This window comes from Daphnia magna, unplaced genomic scaffold (genome assembly GCF_020631705.1).
Source record: "Daphnia magna isolate NIES unplaced genomic scaffold, ASM2063170v1.1 Dm_contigs117, whole genome shotgun sequence".
Lineage (NCBI taxonomy): Eukaryota > Metazoa > Arthropoda > Branchiopoda > Diplostraca > Daphniidae > Daphnia > Daphnia magna.
This window is the reverse complement of record NW_025533128.1, coordinates 114,805-140,357: the sequence shown is the minus strand read 5'-3', so window position 1 is coordinate 140,357 and position 25,553 is coordinate 114,805. Positions and strand designations below refer to the sequence as shown.

Below are 25,553 nucleotides of genomic sequence, written 5' to 3'. Positions count from 1 at the left end.
TTGCCGTTATCATACTGCCCTTTTTGTTTGAGACAATCAGCTTGTGAGAAAAGTACGCTGGTTCCATTTTGTTTTTGAGTCTGCTATTGTTTTGCAGCAGGACTACGTCAACCACTTTTAGGGTTGAAGGTGTGCGAGTGCGCTTGCTATTTGCGTAGTCAGCCATTTTTTTTTTATTTCGTTGTCTCGGAGGCGGGCCTGACGATTGTGATCCCCTTGATCATCCACGTTTGTTTATGGGAGTTCCAGTAATAGGATTTTTTAATCCCTATTGAACAGAAGTTTTGCAGGAGAGAACCCCGTTACCGTGTGAGGGGTGGCTCTGTAGCTTAGCAGAAAACGGTATAGGCCATCTTTCCAGTTTTTTTCCTCCACTGTGGTTGTTTTTACCATCTTGTTTAGTGGCTGCATTAAACGTTCAACCTCGCCGTTTGCTGGTGCCCATACCGGTGTGACTCGACGAAGGCGAATTCCCATTTTCTCCATATATGCGGCAAACTCAGCACTGTTGAATGGAGGTTTATTGTCAGATCTGATTACTTCTGGAATTCCGTGTTGAGAGATGATGCGTTCCAGCTTCGAGATGGTATTTCTTGATGACGTGGATTGAACATGGTGTACTTCAGGATACCACGAATAGTCGTCAATGACAACGAAAACTTCTTTATCCGTCGGAAGCGTATAAAAATCCATGCTCAGTTGAGTCCACGGAGTCAAAGGCATCGGTGATGTAATCACTGGTTCTTTAGTGTGTGATTTTGTGCTTGCTTGGCATGGGAGGCACCTTTTAACTGTTTGTTCTACCAGTTTGTTGACACCAAATTGAGAACCAAATTTTGCTACGGATTAGTGCCTTGGTGAGCTAACTGGACTGCCTTTCGTTGGAGCTGTTGAGGGATGCAGATTTTGTTGTTTTTTGGGAGTATTCTCCCGTCACTAACCACTGATACCTGTTCCTTGAATTTGAAGTAGGGGTATGTCTTTAGTGCGCCCCAGTTGGCCGATTTGACTGCTTTCACGATTTGCGAGATTTCAGAGTCTGTTTTTGATGCCTCTTCTACTTCGGACAGCGTCATGGACTTCGGTAGGGATGATACTACAATGAAATTTACATGTTGTTCGGCCGATGTGGTGGCGACTGCGTTTTGATCTTTGTCTACCGGATGTCGAGATAGATAGTCAGCTAGGTTTGTGGCCCCTGGCGTGTGTTGCACTGTCACATTGTAGGGTACTAGTTTTAGACTCCATCTTTCCAAGCGAGTCTTGCGGTGAGACATACTATTGTTAAAGATGCTAACCAACGGTTTGTGGTCACTTAGCACTGTGACTTGTTGTCCAAAAACGTATGTGTGGAAGTGTTGGCATCCCCACAGCACAGCAAGCGCCTCTCTTTCAAGTTGGGAATATCTTTGTTCCGTTGGGGACAAGGACTTGCTTGCAAAAGCGATTATGTGGCTTGTGTCATCATTTTTCCGTTGAGTAAGGATTGCTGCTAGACCGACTGGACTGGCATCTACGATGATTTTCGATGGTAGGTTGGTATCAAAGTAAGCGAGAATAGGTTTCTTGGCTAGCATTTCTTTCACTTTGCTCACAGATTGTTCACAGTTAGTTGTCCACTTGTATACTGCATCTTTTTTTGTTAGCTCTCGAAGTGGAGCCGTGATGTCGGCAAAACCCGGAACAAATCTTCGAACATAATTCGCCATCCCCAGGAAGCTTCGCACCGCCTCACATGATTCAGATCTGCTAAGTGACGTCACTGCTTCGATTTTGTTAGGATCCGCTTGAATACCACTTTTGGAAAAGATGAAGCCAAAAAACTTGACTTTGTCTTGACGAAAACGGCATTTTGCTGCATTCAAGGTTACGTTGAGGCTGTTAAGTCTCGATAAAACTGAGTGAAGGCGTTGTTCATGTTCCTTTTCATCTTTTCCCCAAACCAAAATATCATCACTGATGTTTAGGGTACCGTCCAATCCAATAAGTGTTTGTCGTATTGCATTCTGGAATACTTCAGCAGCGGAGTTCACTCCAAAGAAGAGACGTTTTTAGCGCCACAGTCCGACGTGGGTGGAGAAAGTTGTGATGAACCGACTACTTTCGTCTAGTTCTAGCTGGCGGTAGCCATGGGAGAGATCTAGAGCTGAAAACATAACTGCTCCATTTAGGTCTGAAAGGATGTCATCGAGCGTGGGAGTTGTATGGCGTTCCCGCTGGATTGCTTTGTTGGCTTGCTTCATATCTACACATATTCTGATTTTGGTATTATCGTGCGGCTTTGTGACCACGACTACAGGAGACACCCATGGTGTGGGTCCTTCCAAAGGTTCAATTATGTCCATTTCTACTACATGTTGGAGTTCCAGTTCAGTTGCCTTGCGAAGGTGTAGTGGGATTCGTCGATGGGCATTTGCAACGAGCGTGATAGAAGTATCGATGTGCAGCTTGACGGTAAAGTTTTTAAGTTTTCCTATACCTTTAAATAACCCAGGAAACTTGAGTTGTTCTTCCGGGATGTTTGAATTTGTCGGCCGTTCACTGATGGTGTTGGCCATGTTCAGAATCCCGAGATATGCTGGTAGCTTGCCGCTCAGTAGGTTCCCATTGTTACCCGGGCAAACGAAGACTGTGCTGTTGACAGAGCACTCGTGATATGAGACCATGACATTAAGTTTGCCTAGCAGTGGCAAAGGTTGTGTTGCTCCATAGGTAAAAACCATAACAGTTGTTGTGATTAGTGGCGGACTTCCCAGGCTACTATATGCCTCTTGATCCAAAAGCGTGATTGTTGAACCCGAGTCCGCAATGACCGACACGTGGACATTGTTGATGCGGGCGGTGTACAACGAGTTTTTTAGACCTTGGGCCGTTAATTGATAAACTACCTCTTCTTCTGACTCTGAGTCGAGCACTTCATTGGCATTGACGCGCTGAGCTTGGTTCTGGATGTCTTGTTTCCAGGCTGACGGGTGAAATGCCTTGGTTTGTTGTTTGAGGGCACTGCGCCTGTTGTGTTTGTCTCCCTTGTCCACTTGATTTTATCTCTCTCGTCGAGGTGAACAACAGAGCTGTTCATAGTGGTGTAGGTTCAGACAGTTTTGGCACTGATGAAACCAGGCTGGGCACGAAGACAATTGGATGTGGAAGTTTCCCCACAGAAACTGCAAGTGCGATTTTCTGAGGGTTGTGTATTTTTCCGATTGTCGGTCTCGTGCTGATGTTGGTAATCTGAGTTCCTGGGACGGTTGCGAGTTGAATGTTTGTGCTGTAGCGCAAGGACAACTTGCTCTGTCTCCTTTTCCATGACATCAGCCTGGTTAGCGGCCGCTTCGAGAGCACGGGATTGGTTCAACGCCATCTCCAGCGTCATGGCTGGTTTTTCCAGTATTTTCCTTCGCAGGTCAGTAGAGGTGCAACCAATTGTTAACTGTGCCTTGACTTCTCTGTCTTTGTCTGGAAAGCTACAGTATCTGGCTATTTGTTGCAACCGTGTATGATATGCGTCAATAGTCTCACCGATGTGTTGCCTTGCCTGACGGAACGTGAAGATTTCGAAGTCAGTGTTGACTCTGGGAATAAAGTTGTCGTTCAGAGCTCGTAATGCCGCTTCATAGGCTGTTTCATCAATGGCAGCGGCGTTGGCTGTGGCCTGAACTTTTACCCAGATTGCCGAGTCCAAGGTTTCAAAGATCTCGAATACTTTTTCGCCACCATAGTGGATAAGTAGTGCCTTTTTACGTGCATCGTCTGTGATGTTTAAAGCGGCTAAAAAGTTGACGAATCTATTCACCCATTTTGACCAACGGACTCCGATTGAGGTGTGATCTTCATCCACATCAAATAGTGGGAAGGAGGGCATGAAGGTAGTTATCTTGGACACGCGATGAGAGTGGCACTTTTCCATACAAAAAGTAATCGTAGCTCACTTGCACTTTGACTTGCCCACGGAATAAGAAAATTCGAAAAATACCTCGTCGCCAATGTAATAACCTTGACTAGTGGAATTACTATGAATCAGTCATAGATAACTAAGATGAAGGGAGGCGAACTAAGTCTGACCTTGCTGCGTTTATTAGCGATTTCCAACTGCCATCCCTAGACCACCAGCAGGCCATGTTGCCATTTCTCTGGTATTGGTCTTGGGTTACTACAACCCCTTCAACCCGTTACCTATCGATATGTTTTACAAATTTTTCCCTGTCTGAATTTAGAATAATAATGTCGTCTAGATAGACGATCAGCCTAATTCCTTGTTGACGTATGAGGTTACTACTGGTTTGAGAATTTTCGTGAATGCCCAATGGGCGGAAGATAAACCGAACGCTAGACAATTAAATTGATAAATAAGCCCCTCCTAAATTAATTGGAGAAAACGACGACAATCTTTGTGAACGGGCACCGTAAGATATGCATCTTTTAGCTCTAGCTTCCCCATCCAATCATTTTGTGAGACTAAGTGTTTCAGATTACTAAACCCCTCCATTTTAAAGTGGCTGTACACCACAAAGGTATTTAATTGCTTTAAATTGATGATTGGTCTGAACCCTCCCGTTTTCTTAGAGATAACAAACAGACTGCTGATAAACCCTTTAATGGTCGTTGGAGAAATTGCGCCTTTTTAAATTAAATCTGATACTTGGTTGTTGCAAATGTCAAACTGTGGGCCATTTAGCTGCATATTGGGGGGCTCAAATGCTTGTGTTGGTTCAGATAAAAATCTATTCTAAAACCCGAGCCAGCCACATTAAAAACCCACGGGTCCTTTGAAATCCCTCCCTATTCTTTCATAAACAAACTCAACCTTCCCCAATTTTGAAAAGAACAGGCTTAATAGAAGAAAAGGATTCAGATGAGACATACCCGTTGCGATTATAAACGCCTCAAATCCGTTAGCCGGGTGAAATTCCGGATGCCCGCCATGAAATTCCGGGCTGCTGTTTGCTCCTCCTCGGCCACCATATCCTGAACTGTGGCCTCCATGGCCATGAAGATTATGGTCTCCTCGACCATTTCCACTGCCACCAAATTGGTTTTTAAAGTAACTCTCTTTTGAGCGAAAATTGCCGCCATTGCGGAAAGAGTGCCCCTCACGGCTGAAATGCCCTCCTCGGCTAAGATTTCCCAGTTTGGCTTGGTTGTCCGCCGACCGGACCATAGAACGGACGAAAGTGCGCCCGAAAAGAGACTTACTCTCTTTGACATCAAAATTTGATTGATCTCCTTATAGATATAAGAAGGATGGGCTGGTTTGACGCAAAATATTCTTCTGGCGTTGTTGGGTAATCTCGTGGAAGGACTCTGCAATTAAATCCAATGTGTCCCTAATGGCCTCGTGATGCTCTTCCTGTTGCACTTCTTCACCGAGTAAAAAGGTGAGTGGGCGAGTGGAATCTAGTACTTTTTGTTGCAAGTTGTAAAGTAAGGTCTCGACTCTATCTATGGAACTTTTTGAAGCGGTTGAGCCTTTAATCTGTATTAGGCGTTGGTAAAGCGAATCATCAAGTGAAGGGACTTGAAATTTAAATGAACGATGACAATTAGGGACGTAGCGTGCTTTGACATTCTTCGCCTCGCTATTACCTATACCCCTCCCTATAAGTTTTACCAGTTTCTTACCCCTCCCTTCCGTTAGATCAAATTTAAAGACACCCTCTTTTCTCACTCGCTTACCTGGGGGCTCTTCCTCTAAATCTCCGCGTGTGCGATGCTTACTCTTCCTTAGGTCTATCATCGAATCGTCTGGCAAAGTGATATCCGTCTCTACTACTTCTCCTTCAGTTTCTCCATCCACTTCATTTCCTGTCTTATCTGCGACTGGTGTCCCATCACGTTGTTGCTGGGTACCCACATGTTCGTTACGGTTTTTCCAATGACGGGATCTAGATGAAGAAACACTCGTTCCTGAACTCTCGCTGTCGAAGCTTGTGACTGGCATGATTGAACTATACAAGAGCTAGAAAAGGTCTGAAGGATATTGAGAAGCGACCCTACCTCTTAAACTCTCCTTTTTTTCCCCAGAGCTATAAAGAGCTAATACATTTGGTCGACACATTAAGTTCAAGTCGAACGAATTTTTAGAAAACAATTTTTGAGCTGTTGACAAACAGCTGCGAGTTACACAGCAACTCAACAAAGAATTCCAAAACAAATATGTACAATATTTGTTTATGTACTAAAAAAAACAACTTCAGATGTTCACTGAAGTTACCTTTTTCACTCTTGATTAATGGTTTAAAATTCTTGCCAATACTTTCGCCATATTTTTCTTCCGGTTGTGGACCGCCTACTCATTTCCCAGTTAAAACAATCGATAGCAATGACGAGGGATAATAAGTCCTTACCCACACAGCACACTGACGTTTTTTAAAGGATGTTTATTCATCCTAACGGTACTACTAGGATTTCTTTATTCTGTCCTGAAATCTTACAATGACGACTTAAAGATGATTTTAGCAGATGTTGATGACCGGCAAAAGCTGGTCTAATACATGGATTTTTATGGTCAACAAAGCTCTCATTTTAGCGTTAACTGGGACGAATATTTGTTCTACCAAATGAAACGCTAAAAACATAATTCTGTCACCGGATTCAAACAGGGGTCTCCCGCGTGACAGTCGAGTAGTCTACCATATACGTAACATTCAATACCATTATAAGTATCTTTAGACTGACAAATTATGCAAAGAAATAATTTTGGCTTCCATCATTAAGAAATTAATTTTTAAATAAAATTTTTAATTTAATAAATCGAAACTTTGCACTCTTTGACCAAAATACCAGAAGAGAAACATAATTGTTATGAGTTTCGATCATTGGACTCCCGCATCACAGACAAAGCTTCTTCTTCTTAACCAATCACTACGTATTGAAAAAAACAATTCGAGATTATTATTTGATGTGGTGTACGTAGTTCTTACAAAGCTGAACCCCAACGCTACACTGTTAATTGTGGCAACGTAGCTTTTAAAGAAATGGATCAAAATAAGACGTCTTTCGAGGGACGTGATTTTGCTTAAAAAACGATCGTTGTTTAAGCACGTCTTTATACCGTACTTTGGCGGTCCAGTACTGCACGTCCTAGTAAGACAGATTTAGGATGATTAACTGCATTAAATTGTTACATTGGTGCGTACAATTTGGGAGTATTGCAAGCCAGCGAGACAACATTAAAAACAAACGCACCATCAAGTCGGTTATCATCTTCCAGTTCAGCTGACTTAGCTATAGGGCTGTTCGACATCTTTTTTCGCATTTGATTTTATCGCGCAACGCAGCATTCGACGGCCGATTCTGTCTGCTATGACGGTATTTTGCTTTTGTGCGAAATATGAATAAATTTCAAAGTTTCGCTAAAAAAGTTAGTGGTTTGTTTCACGTTATTCATCGTTTTTTTTTTGTTTGTCTTAGTGTAAAACTATGTCGTGTTCCGACTTTGCAAATCAACTCGTAACTAAAATAGGCCCTTCACCAAGGGCCCTTAGTGAAGGGCCTCCAAGTGGTTTTGATAACTTTTGGTTTCAACCAAATAGATGAATATGTCTAGAGGGGGGGGGGATTTTGGGAACAATTGGGCAACAATCTAATCCGTGTTTCCACAATTGGGAACTGAATAGGGACACTCACTATTTAACAATTTAACTTATCTAAGTAACAAGTTTTTGCATCACTTACGAATCCATTTGCATAGTTGGAACACGACATAGTTTTATACTAACAGTCCATAATAATCCAACATAAGTCACTTTTACCATTTTATGGTTTTTTTAACAAATTTGCCAGTTTAAGCCATGCAACCCTTAACGGCATCTTGAAGAACTTGTACGAGATGTAGAAGATCCATTTTTTTTAAGACTAAGCCATGTAAATATCAACGCAATGTATTTTTCAGCGAACAATACAAGAAAAAAAGAAAAATTTACAAGAAAAAATGTACAATATATTTTGCTGCTTTTTTGGGCATACTTTCATCAAATGGCCTTTTTTGAAACACTGTAAAAAATAATTAATTAATTTAGCTATAACCAAAAAATCTTGGTATTTAAATACTTAAATAAAAAAAATTTTCATTCTGAGTTTTTTCCTTGAACTTTTCTCTCTTTCTTCCATTTTCTTTTCCTGGTGGAGAATTCACCAGGAGAAACCGGAGCGGATGGCGGAGGCACTGGTGGAGTGAATGACGGATGCCCTAGTGGAGCGGATGGGGAAGGCACCGGTGGTCAAGCCATGGATCACGTTCCAAGAGAGGCAGCGATTACTACCTTAAGGATAATGACTTCTTTTGTTTGGCGGTCGACAACTTCTCTCTGAAAAAAAAATTACTAACTTTGATTAAAAAATTATGTAAAAGTACTTACAGTAACGTTAGTGGATGGTAGAACCCTAGGAGGAGGCTCAGCCAGCACCGCCTCCCCAGATAGCTCAGCCTCCCCGGCCATATCAGCCGACCGGATCAGAGTCTACTCCGAAATCCACGTAGCCTGCACTGCCTTCAGCAGTTTCTTCACCCTAGAATATTTGATTGTACCGTGGCATTGCGATGTCCAACTTAAACTAAGAGAATTCCTCAAGCCCAGCACCCCTCTGCCTTCAAAATGGTTGGTCCCAGTGGGTTAAAGTATCGTTCAGACTACAGCTCTTTTCTACGTTTAACGTATAACGTATAACGTTAAAAGTTTACGTTTGTACTTCGTAAATTTCGCTGCGTTTTTTACGGAGCCATATTTACGTAAATGTGTTCGTAGTCTGTTCAGACTACACTGTCAAATTTACGTAGAGTAGGCTAGATTCTGCGGAGATTCTAGCGTCTGCTGTAGATTTTTGTACCTGTTGTAGCTCTTTGTTATATTTATTGATAAAAGTTCTGAGGACGAAATTTCTGAAAATAGTGACGTGGATATGGAAGACAGTGACACTGACAGTGATGAAACTGTAAACAAACAACGAATTGCTCATGAAAATGCAATGGCTATGTGGAGATGGAAGGCCAAGTGTGTTTGTTTGCTCTATTTGTTGATGAAACGTCGTCGTTTAAAGGCTTTACAAAATTCTTATCGACCAGTTGGTAGGTGTTCTTATTTCCAATGAGTTAAGACATGAATACTAGTAACTGTGTATATTGTCATTCTGAAATAGGTAGGCTGTGGACTAGATTCCACAACTCTTCAATACAACGGGAGCAGCATTCACTGTGTACAACTGTCCTTCTTGCAGAGAAAAGTATGGCAGATTGCTTTACCTTCCGAAACATCACTCGAATGTCTCCATCCATGTTCAATAAATTGTTGAAAATGGTTGGTCCAAAACTTTCAAAAAAAGACACAAAAATGAGACGTTTAATACCAGTTGGTATAGACTACATTGTTTTACTATCTTACTATTGTTAATTTCCATGTAAAATTTTGATGAAATTACTTCTAGGCCTATTTCTGTTACAGAATAAAGACTAGCACTCACATTGAGATTTCTTGCATCTGGAGATTGTATGCGTTCACTGTCATACGCTTTTCGTATCGGACATTCTACGGTTTCAGAAATTGTTCGTGAAACTTGTGAAAAGATTTTTGAAACCCTTTCTCCGATATATCTCAAACAGCCTGATTCCAATGGATGGAAAAAAATAGCAAACGAGTTTTTAAAAATTTGGAATTTCCCTAATTGTATTGGGGCCGGCGACGGGAAACATTTTGCGATTCCTGTCCTAGCAATAGTGGATCAACCTGGTACAATTACAAAGGTTTTCACAGTATGGTTATGTTCGCAATTTGCGATGCCAATTATTGCTTCACTGTGATTGATATTGGCACTTATGGCAGAGAGGGAGATGCCGGTATCTTTGCGTCTTCACAGTTTGCAATGGACTTGGAAAATGGTTCTTTAGGAATACCACATCCATCTCCACTAGTTTAATCCGATGTGATATCAACCCACGTCTTTGTTATGGTTTCCATCTTTTTGAACATATAATGTTATACATTGTTTTTATTGTTTATGATAATCCTTATTTTAGGATGACGCATTTCCCTTGATGAAAAACATCATGAAACCTTATCCCGGCAGATCGTTAGGCACCTTGCTAGAAGGAGAAAGAACTTTCAACTACAGGTGCTATTTTTAAATTCAAAACATCATTCAAAACCATTTTCCCTCATTGTTTTTTATAGATTGTCGCGTGCAAGACGAACGGTGGAAAACGCATTTGGAAACATCGTCAGCAAATTGCGCATTTTTTTCAAACCAATCATTGCTAGTCCGTCCAATGTTGAGAAGTACATAAAAGCCGGCGTGGCTTTGCACAATATGCTTATCCGAGAAGACAGTCGTTTCTATTTAGACAATCAAAATTTACCAGACCATTTTGATGCTAACGGAAAGTTAATTGAAGGAGCGTGGAGGAGTGATGCTACCGCAAAATCGATTTTTCAGTATATTTTTTATTAGTATAATGTAGCGTTTATAAATCGATACTGAAAATGTTTTCATTTGTTACAGTGATTTTCCTTTGACCAAAGGATCAAATTACACAACTATTGCAAAAAAATTCCGTAACCAGGTCAAAGAATACTTCATGAAAGAAGGAGCTGTAACTTGGCAAAGTGCAATAGTAAATGAAACTGGGATGATCTCTGAAGAGGAAGACCATGAGTAATTATTTCAGAATTTATTTCATCACTATTGTACATCACATTCTTTCGAGTTAATGAATACAGATAATGAGCAGTTAGTACAGTGGACGCAATTTTCTTTCAAAGCATGTCTATGTGTTAACATTGTTCAATCTATCCTCTTCCTTCTTCTTCTTCTTTTTAGCTTTTTCCTTCTCCTTTTTTCCTGCGTCATACAACATTTGCTCCATATTGAAGCGGATATCATTTTTGATGCTTGTACTTTTTATCTTTGCAACTACCGAAAACATAAGAACAGATTCTGAATTGAAATTTGAAACTTATTTAAAGTGTTATAGCCTATTACCTTTATCTGCAAATACTTTGCAATAGCTGCGCCATTCCTTAGTGACTTCGTCGACTTCTTTCTCATTTTTTTCGGCTATCAAAGTTGTTGGTGGTTTATCAGATATCAGTTGCGAGACCAGCGCTGTGATGCTCTTTTCTGATTGTTACTCTGCTAACCTTACGCTGACGCTTTGTACGACTCTCCGGAAAACTAGGAAGAAAATCTACGGAAAAAAATTATATATCAATTAATACAATTAAAAGGATATGTAACTATTTTAACAGGATTTATTTCATACCACTCGACGAAGTTGACGGAGTAGGAGTAGATGATTTTGGTTTAACACTCTCGTTCACTGTCTTTTTCCCACGAATGATATCTTCTCCTTCTCTCTGTCTTGTACTATCTGTCGAATCGTTGTTGCTGGGGGAATCATTCCTGTTATCTATATAATATTACAGTGAACATTTTGATACAAACATTGGAAAAGAAGAAAAATGCTGAATTGATGAAGTGTAAAATACCTTTCATCATAAGAGAATAGCCACTCTCAGCAAAAGAATCCATGCTTTATTCCTGGGACATCGAATTTGAAACACTTTCAAGCGTTATCACCCCACCATCATTTGTCGATATTAGATATAGATGGTCATTATTGGTGTTCAGTGGATCATCATTTGATATTTCCTCTAATGAAGCTTCAAGATTTCTCACTGTGGCCGAAGACATATTTGTAAATCTCCTGAAATATTAAATATATACAAACATTCTGTTTTGGGATGTGTTTTATTGTAACTTACGTTCTTTGCTTGATATGTTTTTCCAAGAATAACATACTTTGATATAAATCCCAATGTGAATATTGAGACATTGAATCTTCCGCAGAAGTACCTGTAGGATTCTCATTGTTATACTGTTTTCTTGTTCTTCTGAACTTGTCCACCAAAGTTCCCCATTGCAATGTGACATCTTCTGCGCTGCAACTTTCAAAAAGTTTGGATATTTCCACCTTCGCATTGGTTTTAACAGTGATGTCTTTGTATGTTTTACAAGTGGTGTCATACAAGCATGGATTATTTCTTCACTGCCTCAATTAGCTGTTCCCGTTCTTCTTCTGACCAATTTCTTGAAAGCCTAAAATAGAATAAGCCATAAACCAAAATAGTTGCAAAAGATTTCATGACATAATATTTACTTTTTGATTTTCTTTATCGGTGATTTTTTGGGGGGCGACTTGAATTTGTTAGGGGAATTCTTTTTGGCAACTTTAGTAGGCCCCATATTTATTTTTAAAATAAAAATTAAAAAAATTAATTATTAAATTTAAAATTCTATACCTGACATATCCCAGAATGAATAAACAGGAGAGAAAACCTGAAAAAACAAAAGAATGTAGACAAGCGTAATAGATTTTGGCTACGTAGTGCGTAGAACGTCCCAAAAACTTGTAAAAATGAGATCAATCTCATTTTTACGTACGCTCAGTTTTGACTTCGTTTTGACTACGTTTTGAGTTTACGTATTACGTACTACGTAGAGCGTTGTGTCTGAACACTCCTCCGTTCCCAGCTACGTAACTCGGAGCGTAAAAACGCTATACGTAGTACGTAAAACGCTCAAAAAGGCTGTAGTCTGAACGTGCCTTAATGGGAATACAAAATAAAAAGCCACCCAACCCTTATACTCACTTAAAAAACCGTTTTTCAAAGAAAAGCATCCTTAATTATTAATGTAAATATTAATTTTTAATTCAAATTATAAAAGTAAAATGTTATTTGTAATTATTTATTCTAATACGCTAATACTAATTATATAAAAATATTGTTTTCAGTCCACAATTTAACATATATAAGTGCACATCCCTTATGACTGCACAAGTAAACAAACACGCATGCACTTTCTTTTCGCCAACACGAGTCTTATCGATATCGTTCCCATCACTGTCTTTTTCAATTAGAATCACTTCTTCTATCACATTCATTGGGCTGAAGTAGTCGATCCCGATCACTTCAAATGGCAGCGCTTTCTTGGTTCGATCCAATGGGGACGCGATTGAACTCGTTGGCGCTTTACACACTTTTTTGTGACACTTTTAATCCGTTGGCGTTCACGAATGATCCAAAAACGATTTCGTAAGAACGTCAGAGTGTTTTGGACACCAGCATGCTTCCGTTTAACATGATGATAGTGAATCATCATGTCGACAATCCTCTCGTTTGATGGAAGAAGGAAGGGGGGATCGATGAGCAGTTTTTTTAGGGCCGGGCCTACTCTTCCAGTCACTCGGATGAGTTGCTCCTTTGCATCCCAAATGGGACTTAGTGTATCAATACCATGAAGCAGTTTACCATGTGGTTTTCCCTTTTTTAAGGACTCGTAGATTTCTGCAAATGCCCTTTTTTGAATGAGTTTTAAGATGAAGTTCTCGGCGACGGTGATTTCATGAACAGAGATACAGGAAACTTCCACTCCCCTGATCATTTCGGTTGCTTTACTGGGTGACTCCTTCCTAAACATCCAGGCAATTGTACGTAAAACTCGCAGATAACTGCTCGCTCTTGATACGAGTACGTCAAACCAATCCGAAGTACTATTAGCTGCAAGGATTTACAGTTTCTGCTTCAATTTTTCTTCGATCTCCATCAATTGCATTACTTCTGATGTAAGCATATCTTGTTGCGGCCATTCCGTGTTTTCCCGTTTCAGCCAGGAGGGACCTCCCCACCAGGAAGAAACCGCAACTAACTTCTTTGCTGTCAAGCTTCTTGATGCGTGGTCTGCTGGATTGTCCTTCCCCGGACAATGTTTCCAGTGATCTGGCCCAAACCTCTTCTGGATGGCTTCAACTCTGTTTCTGACGAACATCTTCCAACGGTTTGCTTCTCCGCGAATCCATCCAAGGCTTGCCATGGAGACAGTCCATTAATGCACTTCCCAATTTACTATATCAACTGCGTTGACGATTTTTTCAGCTAAAACACTGCCGAGTTCGGCACTAAGGAACTCTAACCGTGGTAGAGATACCTCGTTCTTCGGGAGTGGTGCTGCTCTGGTTTTGCAGCAAATTAGCCGAATGAAGTCTGGATGTCTGGATTTCACGTAAGCAACAGATCCATACGCTTTGATTGAAGCGTAACAAAAAACATGCAGTTCTTGCGTGTGTTTGCTAGGCGCCATAGAAATCATTCTTGGCACTTGTATCTTGTCAATTTATCTTAAATCTTCAACAATTGTTCTGAATTGGCTTTCCGTTTCTTCGGACACCTTCTCGTCCCATCCAATCTTGACTTGCCACAATTCTTGAAAAATGAGCTTAAATTGAAAGCGTTACGGGTCCAATTAATCCAAGTGGATCGAACGATTTTGTTGAAATTTTTTCAAAAGCTCGTTTAGTCAACACTTGAACTTTTGCTGCTGCGTCTACGATAACGTCTGCCTTGAAATAAAAACAATCCGTGCTAGTATTCCATCTAACTCCAAGCACTTTTTGTGGGTCCAAATTAAGACATGAGTGCGACTTGGCTTTTTCATCGGTTAGGCCTTGTTTTTGTAGATATCTACGCAGCTGTTGGTTGTTTGTTACCAGTTTTCTTAAGTCCATGTTTGCGTCAGCAAAAAGTTTCAGCACAATTCCGATTACGGCCATTGCTTCTTCTACTGTAGATGCATTTGACGAGTAGTCATCTACATATAGGTGGCATAGAATTTGTTTGCTGTTTTCTGCTAAGTCACCTTCATAGGACTCCAAATGTTTCTTCGGGACGGTCCTGAGCACTGCCGGGCTGCATGTGAGTCCAAATGGAAGCCTGTTCCATTCATAAAGTTGCAGTGATCCTGGGACGTTTTCATCCTCTAGAAAAAACCTTAACGCTTCCGCGTCTTCTTTAAGCAGTTTCACCATTAGAAACGCTTGTCTAATGTCAGCTGTCCAGGCAATGGGGTTGAGCCTAAACAGTAACATGATGTCAAGAATGTCCGGATTCAGATTCGGTCCTTCTTCTAGGCAACCATTGGCGCTGAAACCCGTTTTCGGTTTTGCTGAACCATTGAAAACTAGCCTGACTCTACTGGTATTTTTGTCTTTTCTGATAACCGGATGATGGGGCAGAACCATGTAGATACCGTCGAATGACATATCCGCCTTGGAAATGAACCTTAGTTCCTTTAATTTGCCGAATTCGGCTTCGTATGAAGTCTTCATCTCCTGGGGTCGAATTCCGAACTTTTTTAAAGACTTGACTTGAACTTGACTTGAAACAGTCTTAGTTAAGTACGACTCAAGTCAAGTATTGGGCTGAAGTTCGAAACTTTAATTTCAAGTTGAAGTGTGATTCCGAACAAAAAAAGCTCAGTTTATTTCCTTTACTTAACTAAGATTATTTACTCGACTTAGGAAATTCACTTGACTTGAAATTGGCAGCTGAGCCAATGAGAGAAGGCCTACTGAAAATATTTCTTAATTTAGCAGCAGACGCCTTTTCATTTTATTAGAGAGTGAAAGGAACTTAAACGAGTAAACAAGAATTGAGCCGTCGACCGTGTAGTGGTTTTAAGTTTCATTTTGGCTTTTCAACTTGTGCAATGAGTCTTCCAAAAGGTACAAAAAGATCAAGAGATGTGTGGCTTGAAAAGGAAACTTACATGATGCTGGAAACTTTTATTATATACAAGGTACCGTGTGAATCATGTCATTTGAACTAAAGAATTACTTTTTTACAAATTAATAAAAATCAAAATTATAAGTAATTAAAATTACTTTTAATTTTGATTTTATCATCACATCATATCACATATGCTTTTTCGTGCAATATCGGACGTTGAATCCGAATATGAGTTCCGTCAATGGAACCAATGATGCCTGGAATACGGGCTATTTCTGCATATTCGCGTTTCAACTATATATTTTAAAAAATTTTACTAACATATAAACTTATAAATTTAGAATGTTTTCTCACGTCATTTAGGTTATCGGGGAATCGAATATGATTCGGTGATATAAGGCATAAGGCTAGGGATACTGCAGAAATGGACCGTGAAACAGACGATTGGGGTCAATCCGCGCCAACTCCAAAAATCGGTGGCGCGATGAAACCTCCGATTTTGTTCAAATTTGCACAGTAGGTCAAGAGATACTATGCAATCACAACCCCCAAAGGATTTTTAAAAATATGTAGCCGTTAAAAAGTTACGGTGTTTTTAGTTTTGATTTTTGACACTTTCCCATGGGCCTCTTTTGAATACATTTTTTTTTAAATTTTCATTCTGTCTCGTCCCCTTATTCATTAAACATATAACATTATAATAATTCGATAAAGAATTTGATTCTCTTTCGAATGCTTGTTTAATTTTTAAAATTTATTCATAAATAGAGGAGTTATGTGAAAAAAAGTGTTAAAATGTTTGCCCACTTTAAAAATTAATTGTAATTAAAGCTGCTAACCGATTTTTATAATTTTTTTGTTTAATAACAAAGCGTTTTTAGAACTGTTAGCTTTATTTTTTTAAAAAAGTTGTTTTTTGTTGTTGTCCTGTAATAATTCTTCAAACGCAAGCCGTTTTCCGGCTTTTCGCCGGTTTCCCCCACATCTTGCCCTTGAAAGGGGTGGAGCCTACTTCTCTTCGGGTTTGGCCTGGTTCCATTTGCGGCTGTTGCCGAAAATCTGTTGTAACAGAATTATAACTATTTTCCTCGGTGTACTAACACAAAAGAAATAAATCTAATAAATGAGGTTTATTTAAATTTGTTTACTAAATGTTATGGAATAAGAAAAAAATATTATTTAAACAAAGAAACATCATTTTGTGGACTAATTAATTAAAACCAAGGACATGGTTGGAAACTTTCAGGTAATCGTTTCTCGGAAAGATCAAAACCCTTCTGTTTGATATCAGATCACTTTAAAGTTTCAGTTGCTTTAAATTTTTTGTGCCGATCAGTTAGCTGCTTACGAGAACTATTATAGAAAATAATGGCTGCCGTAAGAAACAACATAAAAGAGTGTTCAGTGGGATTAAAGCTAAGAGACGCGTTGTGTTTCAGTGATAAATATGTTACTAAAGACAGTTCACTCATCACGCTTGACGATAGTGACGTATCAAAAACAATCGCATATCGAGTGAACATGAGAAGTGTTCCAACTATATGTTTGCATCATGTTGCGGCATTTTCTTCACATTTTCATAGACAATACCAATCCACCAGTTGTGATGATCCATTTGGAAAGCACGAACGCAACGCAAACAGCAGGAAACGCAAGCATCGTGGTATTAAAAATTTGACGTTACTCCAAGCAGACAAAATGGCTTTGAAAAATGATGAAATTCCCATTTTTCCAGGGCAAAAATTGTGTATTAGTTGCTATAAGCATTTAGTAAAGTCCATCAGTGACGACGACCCTGACCAAGTTATTTTGAATTCCTCTTCAAGCAGCCTTGAAAGTCTTGATGAGAAATATCTTGATAGTGGCGACGAACTTTTTTCACCTTTCCATAAGACTAAATTGGAAGCAACGAGTCAATTCTTTGAGGCACTTGACATAACCCCGTTTAAAATTAGTGAAAAGTCTTCGCGCGCTAGAACGATGGAATACCTCGAGAAAAAGGGACGGAAATGTGCAAAACGAATTGTGGAAGTGCTCCAATCTTCACTAGTTGGCGACGTGACTGATACTGCTACAGCAAGCGACGATGAAATGTTTACCACGAGTGATGCAAAACTGTTGATGAATGCTCTTAAAATTCGCTGTGAGGAATTACAATAAAAAAAAAGAGCGGCTGATATATTGTCGTTGCTGACGTTAGCACCAGCTTCTTGGACACTTAAAGAGACAGCAAAATTTTTCTCTGTGTCGGAAGACGCTGTGCGTCGTTCAAGAATGTTAAAAAAAGAAAAAGGAGTACTATCAACACCTGATCCCAACAAAGCAAGAAATATTAGTGACAGTGAAAAGCTTATAATACAAAACTTTTACATGGACGATGAATACAGTCGGTTGATGCCAGGAAGAAAAGATGTTAAATCAGTGAAGAAACCGGGGGAAAAAAGAGTCCGCCTACAAAAACGACTTTTGCTGATGAACATCGACGAGCTGTATTCCCACTATAAAGACTATGCAATAACAACTTTGCTTATGAAGCCTTGTGGCCGGACAAAATTTTTTCAGTTACGGCCGCAGCACGTCATCGAAGTTGGTTCCGCTGGAACCCACTCTGTTTGTGTCTGTGAAAAACACCAAAATGTGAAAATCATGATTGACTGTCTGTGCAAAAACATACCGATAGCGCATTTGTTTATGGATAAATTAGTTTGCGATATCGGCAATCATGATTGCATGATGTCAAGGTGTGCTTCTTCTCCCCCAAATTCCATCCTGCTTGACCATTTGCGATCTTTTACAAATGAAAGGGAAACTATAAAATTTCAACAGCGGGAAAGTACTGATCGAACTGCGTTAGCAGTCTCAGAGCTTCCAACGGACGATTTCTTAAGGAAATTAGTGTATATGATTAGTGATCTTACAAGACATCATTTTGTTGCCAAAAAACAAGGGAAATATTGTCGTGATTTGAAAGAAACATTGAAACCAAATGAGTGTTTATTACAGGGAGATTATTCCCAGAATTACTCTATGACTGTGCAAGACGCAACACAAGCAATGTTTTTCAATGCACCTCGTCAAGCTACTCTACATCCATTTTTGGCTTATCTCAACATCAACGGAAAAATTGTGCCTCATTCCATGTGCGTCTTCAGTGATTGTTTAAATCACGATGCTGTTTCCGTAAATGCATTTTTGAAACCCGTTTTGCAACACATCAAGATTATTTCACCTTCACTTGATACCATGAAATATTTCTCAGATGGTGCAGCGGGGCAGTATAAGAACTGTAAAAATTTCGTAAACCTTTTACGTCACGAGGAGGATTTCAACATCAAGTACGCTGAATGGAATTTCTTTGCTACATCGCACGGCAAGGGGCCATGTGACGGAATTGGGGGCACGATAAAACGCTTGGCGTATCGACACAGCTTGCAAGGTGGAGATATCCAAACACCATTTGCTTTATTTCAGTGGGCTTCGCAACAAATTGAAAATCTGAAAATGTTTTATGTCTCATCAGAAGATGTCAACGAAAATCAGAAGCGTTTGGAAGGAAGACTATGCGATGCGCGAACTTTACCTGGGACTCAATCGTTTCATCGGTTTGTCCCTAGTCTGACTAGCAAATATCACATGGATGCTTATGATATTTCAGAAAATGAAAACTTTAAAACTTTTCAAATTCTTCCAATACTTGATCTAATTACAAATGTTGATTTTAACAGCATTTCAGTTGGAAAACATGTTGCGTGTTTTTATTCTGAAGATGGCAGGTGGTATTTGGCAATTGTCTTGGAAAAAAATGAAGAACAGCAAGAATGTCTTTTGCAGTTTTATCAACCTCCTGGAGAAAGTGCATCTGTACGTGGATTCAAATCAACAACTAATTCGAAAGACCAGGCTTGGATTCCCTGTGTCGATGTTTTAAAAAAAATTGATTCCCTCGAAAAGACTTCACGAAGTGGAAGAACATTTAAATTATCTCCTACTGAGTACGAACAAGTATCCGAACTGTTTACGAAAAAGATGCAAGATTCTTAAGAAATAAAATTACCTTTCAGTCTCCTTTTCTCATTCTCGTTTTGTATAAAAAACACAGCCACCAAATGTTATCTGTGAAATAAATTGATAAATACCTTAAATAATTATTTTTCTCTTATTCCATAATATTTAGTAAACAAATTTAAATAAAGCTCATATATTAGATTTATCTCTTTTGTGTTAGTACACCGAGGAAAATGGTTATAATTCTGTTACAACAGATTTTCGGCAACAGCCGCAAATGGAACCGGGCCAAACCCGAAGAGAAGTAGGCTCCACCCCTTTCAAGGGCAAGATGTGGGGGAAACCGGCGAAAAGCTGGAAAACGGTTTGCGTTTGAAGAATTATTACAGGACAAAAACAAAAAACACCTTTTTTAAAAAAATACAGCTAACAGTTCTAAAAACACTTTGTTATTTAACAAAAAAATTATAAAAATCGGTTAGCAGCTTTAATTACAATTAATTTTTAAAGTGGGCAAACATTTGAACACTTTTTCTCACATAACTCCTCTATTTATGAATAAAAACAAGCATTCGAAAGAGAATCAAATTCTCTATCGAATTGTTATAATGTTATATGTTTAATGAATAAGGGGACGAGACAGAATGGAAATTTAAAAAAAATGTATTCAAAAGAGGCCCACGGGAAAGTGTTAAAAATCAAAACTAAAAACACCGTAACTTTTTAACGGCTAGATATTTTTAAAAATCCTTTGGGGGTTGTGATTGCATAGTATCTCTTGACCTACTGTACAAATTTGAATAAAATCGGAGGTTTCATCGCGCCACCGATTTGTGGAGTTGGCGCGGATTGACCCATTGGCTGTATCGAAGAATATTTCCTATTACAGTTTGGAATGTTCCAGTTGCATAGAATTGTAATGCCATCAGTACCATGTCAAGTGGAAGTAAATTCCTCTTTGCTGCTGTCTCTCGTTTTGGTAAAATGTCTGTTACCAGTGCTATTAAATATAACAGTTATGGTAGGAATATTCAATATACAACAATTCATGTTCAATTTAAACCTGTTAAATATTCTATGGAAGGTCGATCGAATCTAAATGTCCTCATTAACTTTTCCGCGGAGAAATAACTTAAAACATCTTTCCGTGTTTGGTAAAATGGGATAAGACGACGTTTTCTTGCACTGCGTTCATCGGCTCGTTCTGAATTAGCACTTCCCAAGTAACACATGTTGTCGGTCCGATATCGGACCGTGTTGGAATTTGTACCTAGCCGATATCACGTGCCAACCTAAACCGATATCGGCTGGAGCTCAGTTTGGCGCACCGATCTGAGTAGGCCCCATATCCCGACCGAGGTCGCACCGATACGGAACCCATGCACTGTATCCTACCAATTTCTGTATTTACTTTTTTTATTTTATTTTTATTCTTAATTATTTTACAAAAGAATATATTACAGAAGAAGTCATCGGTCATTGTTGTATTTGTAACATTTACTTACTTTAACAAAAAATGAACAAACGGAAACTGAAAAAACAGATCAACTAATATAAATATTCAGTCCTCATCCGAAGTCCCTTGGATATCATTTTCATCGTCTTCATTTTCTTCGTCTTCATTTTCTTCGTCTGTGATGTTATCGTTTTCTTTGTTTTCTTCATCTTCTTCAGCAATCTTACGCCTTTGGTTCCTTCCGCCTTTGCGATCCTTTGAACCACGCAGGAAATTTACAATGCAGTTATTAACCGTTGAATCATCGTAAATTTTCTTGTGGCGCTTGTGAAGTGCAACGAAAAAAAATAATAAAGAATAAACAACTTTTAAAAATATTTTAGTTGACTTTACCTTTATATGCTTTGTAAAATTCAGTTCCCTTCAAAGGTTTTTTTTTCGGTTTTCCTTTTCCTTGGTGGCTATATTCGATTGCAACAACCTTGTCTAAGCAATGCCTTAATATAAGCTTGGGAGAATCAGCTTCCAAAGATATAAGGTAACGAACCTTAATAGAAAAAAAATAACTTGCTTTAAATTAAAAAAATGGAAATAAGCTTACAAAATATATCTTGAAACGTTTTTGAAGCAGCCCCCTCTCCAATGAAAGAAAGTCTTCCATAGAAGAAATAGGGAAATCGGGAAGTTTTTCTACGAAATCGTCGTGTTCTTCCTCAGACGTAGTGATTGGTCTACTAGCAACCAGGGACTGAACTACTCGAAAAAGCTCGTCCTGTCGGACCATTGATTTTGTTAGGTAGTCCACGATCTCATTTGGTAGCTTAATATTCGAAGCGGATGGTTCAGCATCTGAAAACCAAAATCATTTTAAGGATACATTTCATTATTACATCTTAAAATAATTACCGTGTCCTTTATGATGGGATATGCGGGAAACACTCAAGGAATTACTATCCGATTGTGTCTCCTTAATTAAGTTTCGTTTATGGACCGGTGTGCTAGAAATGGGTACAAAACTAGTTTGTTGTTGAGAATTTTGACTTGAACTTATTGGTGAGCTCCCTAGTGAGATATGATCTATATTAAAGAAAATTAAAAGTTAGCAAGGGCATGATTCAAGCAAATAAAATTAACACTTACAATTGTTAAGGTCTCTATTGTTGAAACGATTTTGCTCTTGAGAATGTTGACGTAAATTCTTAGGTGAGCTGTCTGGTGAGACATGATCTAAATTAAAGAAAATAAACAGTTAGCAAGGGCATGATTCAAGCAAATAAAAATTAATACTCACAATTGTTGATGTCTCCATTGTTGGAACGATTTTGCTGTTGAGAATGTTGACGTAAAATCTTAGGTGAGTTGTCTGGGGAGACATTATCTATATTTAAGAAAATATTAAGTTAGCAAGGGCATGATTCAAGCAAATAAAATTAATACTCACAATTGTTGATGTCTCTATTGTTGAAACTAGTTTGCTGTTGATGAGAATGTGACGTAGCCTAAACTCTTAGGTGAGCTGTCTGGTGAGACATGAACTAATATATACAAGAACATATAGTTATGAATTGAATGATTATACGAGTAAAATTTACACTCACAATTGTTGAGGTTTCTGTTGTTAGCACTTAACTGTTCCCGTAAACTATTGGATGAAATGACAGGTGGGCTGTTAATTGAACTATTAAAGCATTCAACGGCTGGTTTTTTTGGTTTACCAACAGCTACTCTGGCCAACGTCTTTGGAGGACACATTCCTATTTCTATGATGGAACAATTAATTTGTAAACTTCAAGACTGGGAATTTCAATATAATACCTCTGACTTTTTTTACTTTCGACTTCACTGATCTCTGTCCCAGATAGGACTCGCTAAAAGTTAGGTTTTTTGCTGGCTTCCCAGCCGTAATTCTTTTACCACGTCTGGGAACCATCTTAATAAAAATAGTTTAAACACATAATTCAATTAACAAAGTCGTGAAATTGACTTACGATTGATTTTCTGTCCATTATGAAATAAAGCATTTTGATTAAATCGAGACGCCAAGAAGAAGACGCCACCACTCCTCTTGACAGTTGATTGTCAATTGTTTTCAACGCTAACCACATCTATTTAGAATATTCAATATAAGAAATGAAAAAGCAAAAACTTATTGTTAACAACTGCTATTTGAAATTTAATGTTTTTCTTTATCAACTAAATCAGAGGTGTTTTTTAAGTTTTTCCATTTTTAATGTTGTGTGCCAGAAAAGAAGGTAAAGAACAACGCCACCTACACTACAGCATTACAACTTCTGTGGCGTTGCAACCATGCAACGCTGTATATAGCAGACAAACAGTATCTTTCTTATTTTCCTCCAAAGTGGTTGCTTTCATACTCGCTGTGTCATTTCATTACTCTTGATTTACTGTTAAGACTTCATTTGTTTTTTCTCAGTTCTTCTCAGAACTACAAATATCGATTGCAGTGATTCAAGACATCTAAAACGGTTGTATGGATTTAATTTTGTTTACAATGCCACCCGTTTTCTCTAAATCTCGTCACGCCTTGCGCCGGCAAGTTAGTGTTTATAGGAAAATGTTCTCTACTCCACTTGTTTCTGTTGAGCCCAGGCATAGAGGTGATCATAGAGATATATTTTTAAATATTGATGTAAATGTCAATCAAGAAATTAGAAATCAATGTGGTTTTGATTTTGAAGAATCAGACACGGAAATGATGGTTCAGCAGTGTCAGACAGCTGATTTTGAATTAGAACAGTCAGGTATTTCTTTAACAGATGGTATGGAAAATTGAAACGATCACATTTTTCTATCATCAGGGAACGAGAGCCTACAAATCAATGGTGAGGTTGATGAGTCATTGAGTGCATTTGAGTTTAAAGAAGACGCTGATTTAGAGTTCAGGGAAGATTTGGCAAAAACATTTCTGACGTGTAAGACTCCTCATAAACACATTGAAGAAATTCTTGGAGTTTTAAGAAAAAATGGTCATCCTAAGTTGCCATTAACAGCTAGGACTCTTTTGAAAACAGTTCGTAAAGCATCGCTTCAGACTTTAAATATGGCATACTTTGGATTAGAAAAGGTATTTTGATCAAAATTAAGGGTGGATTAAAACCATCGGGGGATGGATATCAGGTTATCAAGCTACAGTTTAACATCGACGGAATTCCTTTGCATCGCAGTACTAACAAATCCTTTTGGGTGATTTCTTGTCGAGTCGTTAATTCAGTTAATGATTCGCCATTTGCGGTTGCCATTTTTTGTGGTAGTTCCAAGCCAAAAAGTGCGAAAAAATTCCGTGATACTTTTATAAAAGAGTTAAGGAAACTTACAGATGAGGGAATTTTAGTAGATGGAAACGTAATGGGAATTAGAACAGAATCTTTTATTTGTGATGCTCCGGCTCGTAGTTTCGTTAAAGGAATCGTTGGCCACGGTGGCTACAGTGGTTGTAAACGTTGTTGTCAACGGGGCGTTCATTTTTAAAAAAGAAGAGTTTTCCCAGAGATTTTGATCCCTTCCGAGTATCTGCGCACCAATGATTCTTTTCGTGTTATGGACGATGAATCTTACCACAAATATGTTTCGCCTTTCCTCGACTTGATTAATGTTGACATGGTTTTTGATTTCCCACTAGATCCTATGCATCTTGTATATCTTGGTGTTGTCAAACGTTACTTGACTATTTTATACAAAGGTGATAGAACAAATAAAAGTCGTTATAGTTGGAACAAAAATCAGAGGAAAAGGGTAAATATGCTTCTTCAAAAACTTAGAATTGCGCATCCTTTTGAATTTCACAGGAAAAGAAGAAGCATGGAAGAACTGAGTAAGTGGAAGGCAGTGGAATTTCGTTCCTTTCTTTTATATGTAGGCTCGATTGTTTTGAAGCAGGTATTAGGGAAGGAAAGGTATGAACATTTTTTTGAATTTACACGTCGCAATTCGTTTGCTGACATCAGAGAATTTAACTGAAGAAAACATTCGATATGCTGATGAACTCCTTAAATATTTTGTCGATCAGTTTGAGGTTTTGTATGGCGATCACCATCTTGTTTACAATATTCATTCACTTTCTCATCTTGCCAATGACTGTAGAGTTCATGGATCATTAGAATCTTTCAGTACATATCCGTTTGAGTCTTTTTTGGGTTCTATTAAAGGACTTATTAGATCAGGATATAGCGAACTAGCACAGATTGCTCGCAGACTTTCAGAATATGACGCTTTCGAAACGGAACCGATAAATAACAATCGAAAAGAAGGTTTCAGTTGGCGTACTATTATCCCTAGTTCAAAGGCAAATGCTTTTTGTATGCTGAGGAATGGTTTAATTGTAAAAGTTACATCTATAACGACACTAACATATTTGGGCAAACATTTCTCGAACTTTCGAATTATTATACTGAACCGATTGAATCTAGCAAAGTTGGAGTTTACCAATCATCGACATTAAATAGCAACATAACGTCTTGGCCAAAAGCTTTGTTTGAAACATCTGCTAAAAAATGTATGGTAGTTAAACTTTCTACCAA

General features: G+C 38.7%; 2 protein-coding genes and 1 pseudogene across 3 annotated transcripts; 1 reads left to right on the top strand and 2 right to left on the bottom strand.

Annotated features, from left to right (window-relative positions):
* Positions 1-839: 839 nt before the first annotated feature.
* On the bottom strand, positions 840-5,938 carry LOC123466778. Its single transcript, XM_045166948.1, has 6 exons — positions 5,674-5,938; positions 5,257-5,514; positions 4,864-5,196; positions 3,118-3,750; positions 2,102-2,965; positions 840-2,032 (listed from the first exon to the last, which is right to left on the bottom strand). Exons 1-6 carry the CDS (start codon positions 5,936-5,938, stop codon positions 840-842), a joined length of 3,546 nt encoding a protein of 1,181 aa, XP_045022883.1.
* Positions 5,939-8,760: 2,822 nt separating this feature from the next.
* Positions 8,761-10,948, top strand: LOC123466767. Of its 2 annotated transcripts, XM_045166939.1 has the most exons (6): positions 8,761-9,064; positions 9,136-9,348; positions 9,421-9,942; positions 10,010-10,104; positions 10,164-10,424; positions 10,492-10,948. In XM_045166939.1, exons 3-6 carry the CDS (start codon positions 9,940-9,942, stop codon positions 10,646-10,648), a joined length of 516 nt encoding a protein of 171 aa, XP_045022874.1. In that variant the 5' UTR covers positions 8,761-9,064; positions 9,136-9,348; positions 9,421-9,939; the 3' UTR covers positions 10,649-10,948. The 2 variants fall into 2 exon arrangements, with proteins under 2 accessions (XP_045022874.1, XP_045022875.1); XM_045166940.1 differs by lacking the exons at positions 8,761-9,064; positions 9,136-9,348 and having other exon boundaries at positions 9,415-9,942.
* LOC123466768 lies at positions 10,646-12,234 on the bottom strand (annotated as a pseudogene).
* Positions 12,235-25,553: the final 13,319 nt, after the last annotated feature.

Coding starts and splice junctions, on each gene's coding strand:
- LOC123466767 (XM_045166939.1), top strand. Junction 10,105..10,163: donor GAAAGAACTTTCAACTACAG/GTGCTATTTTTA, acceptor TGTTTTTTATAG/ATTGTCGCGTGCAAGACGAA. Junction 10,425..10,491: donor ACCGCAAAATCGATTTTTCA/GTATATTTTTTA, acceptor CATTTGTTACAG/TGATTTTCCTTTGACCAAAG.
- LOC123466778 (XM_045166948.1), bottom strand. CDS start 5,938: ATGCCAGTCACAAGCTTCGACAGCGAGAGTTCAGGAACGAGTGTTTCT. Junction 3,751..4,863: donor GGCGTTTATAATCGCAACGG/GTATGTCTCATC, acceptor TAAACATCACAG/ACGATGCACGTAAAAAGGCA. Junction 2,966..3,117: donor TTGTCTTCGTGCCCAGCCTG/GTTTCATCAGTG, acceptor TTCACCCGTCAG/CCTGGAAACAAGACATCCAG.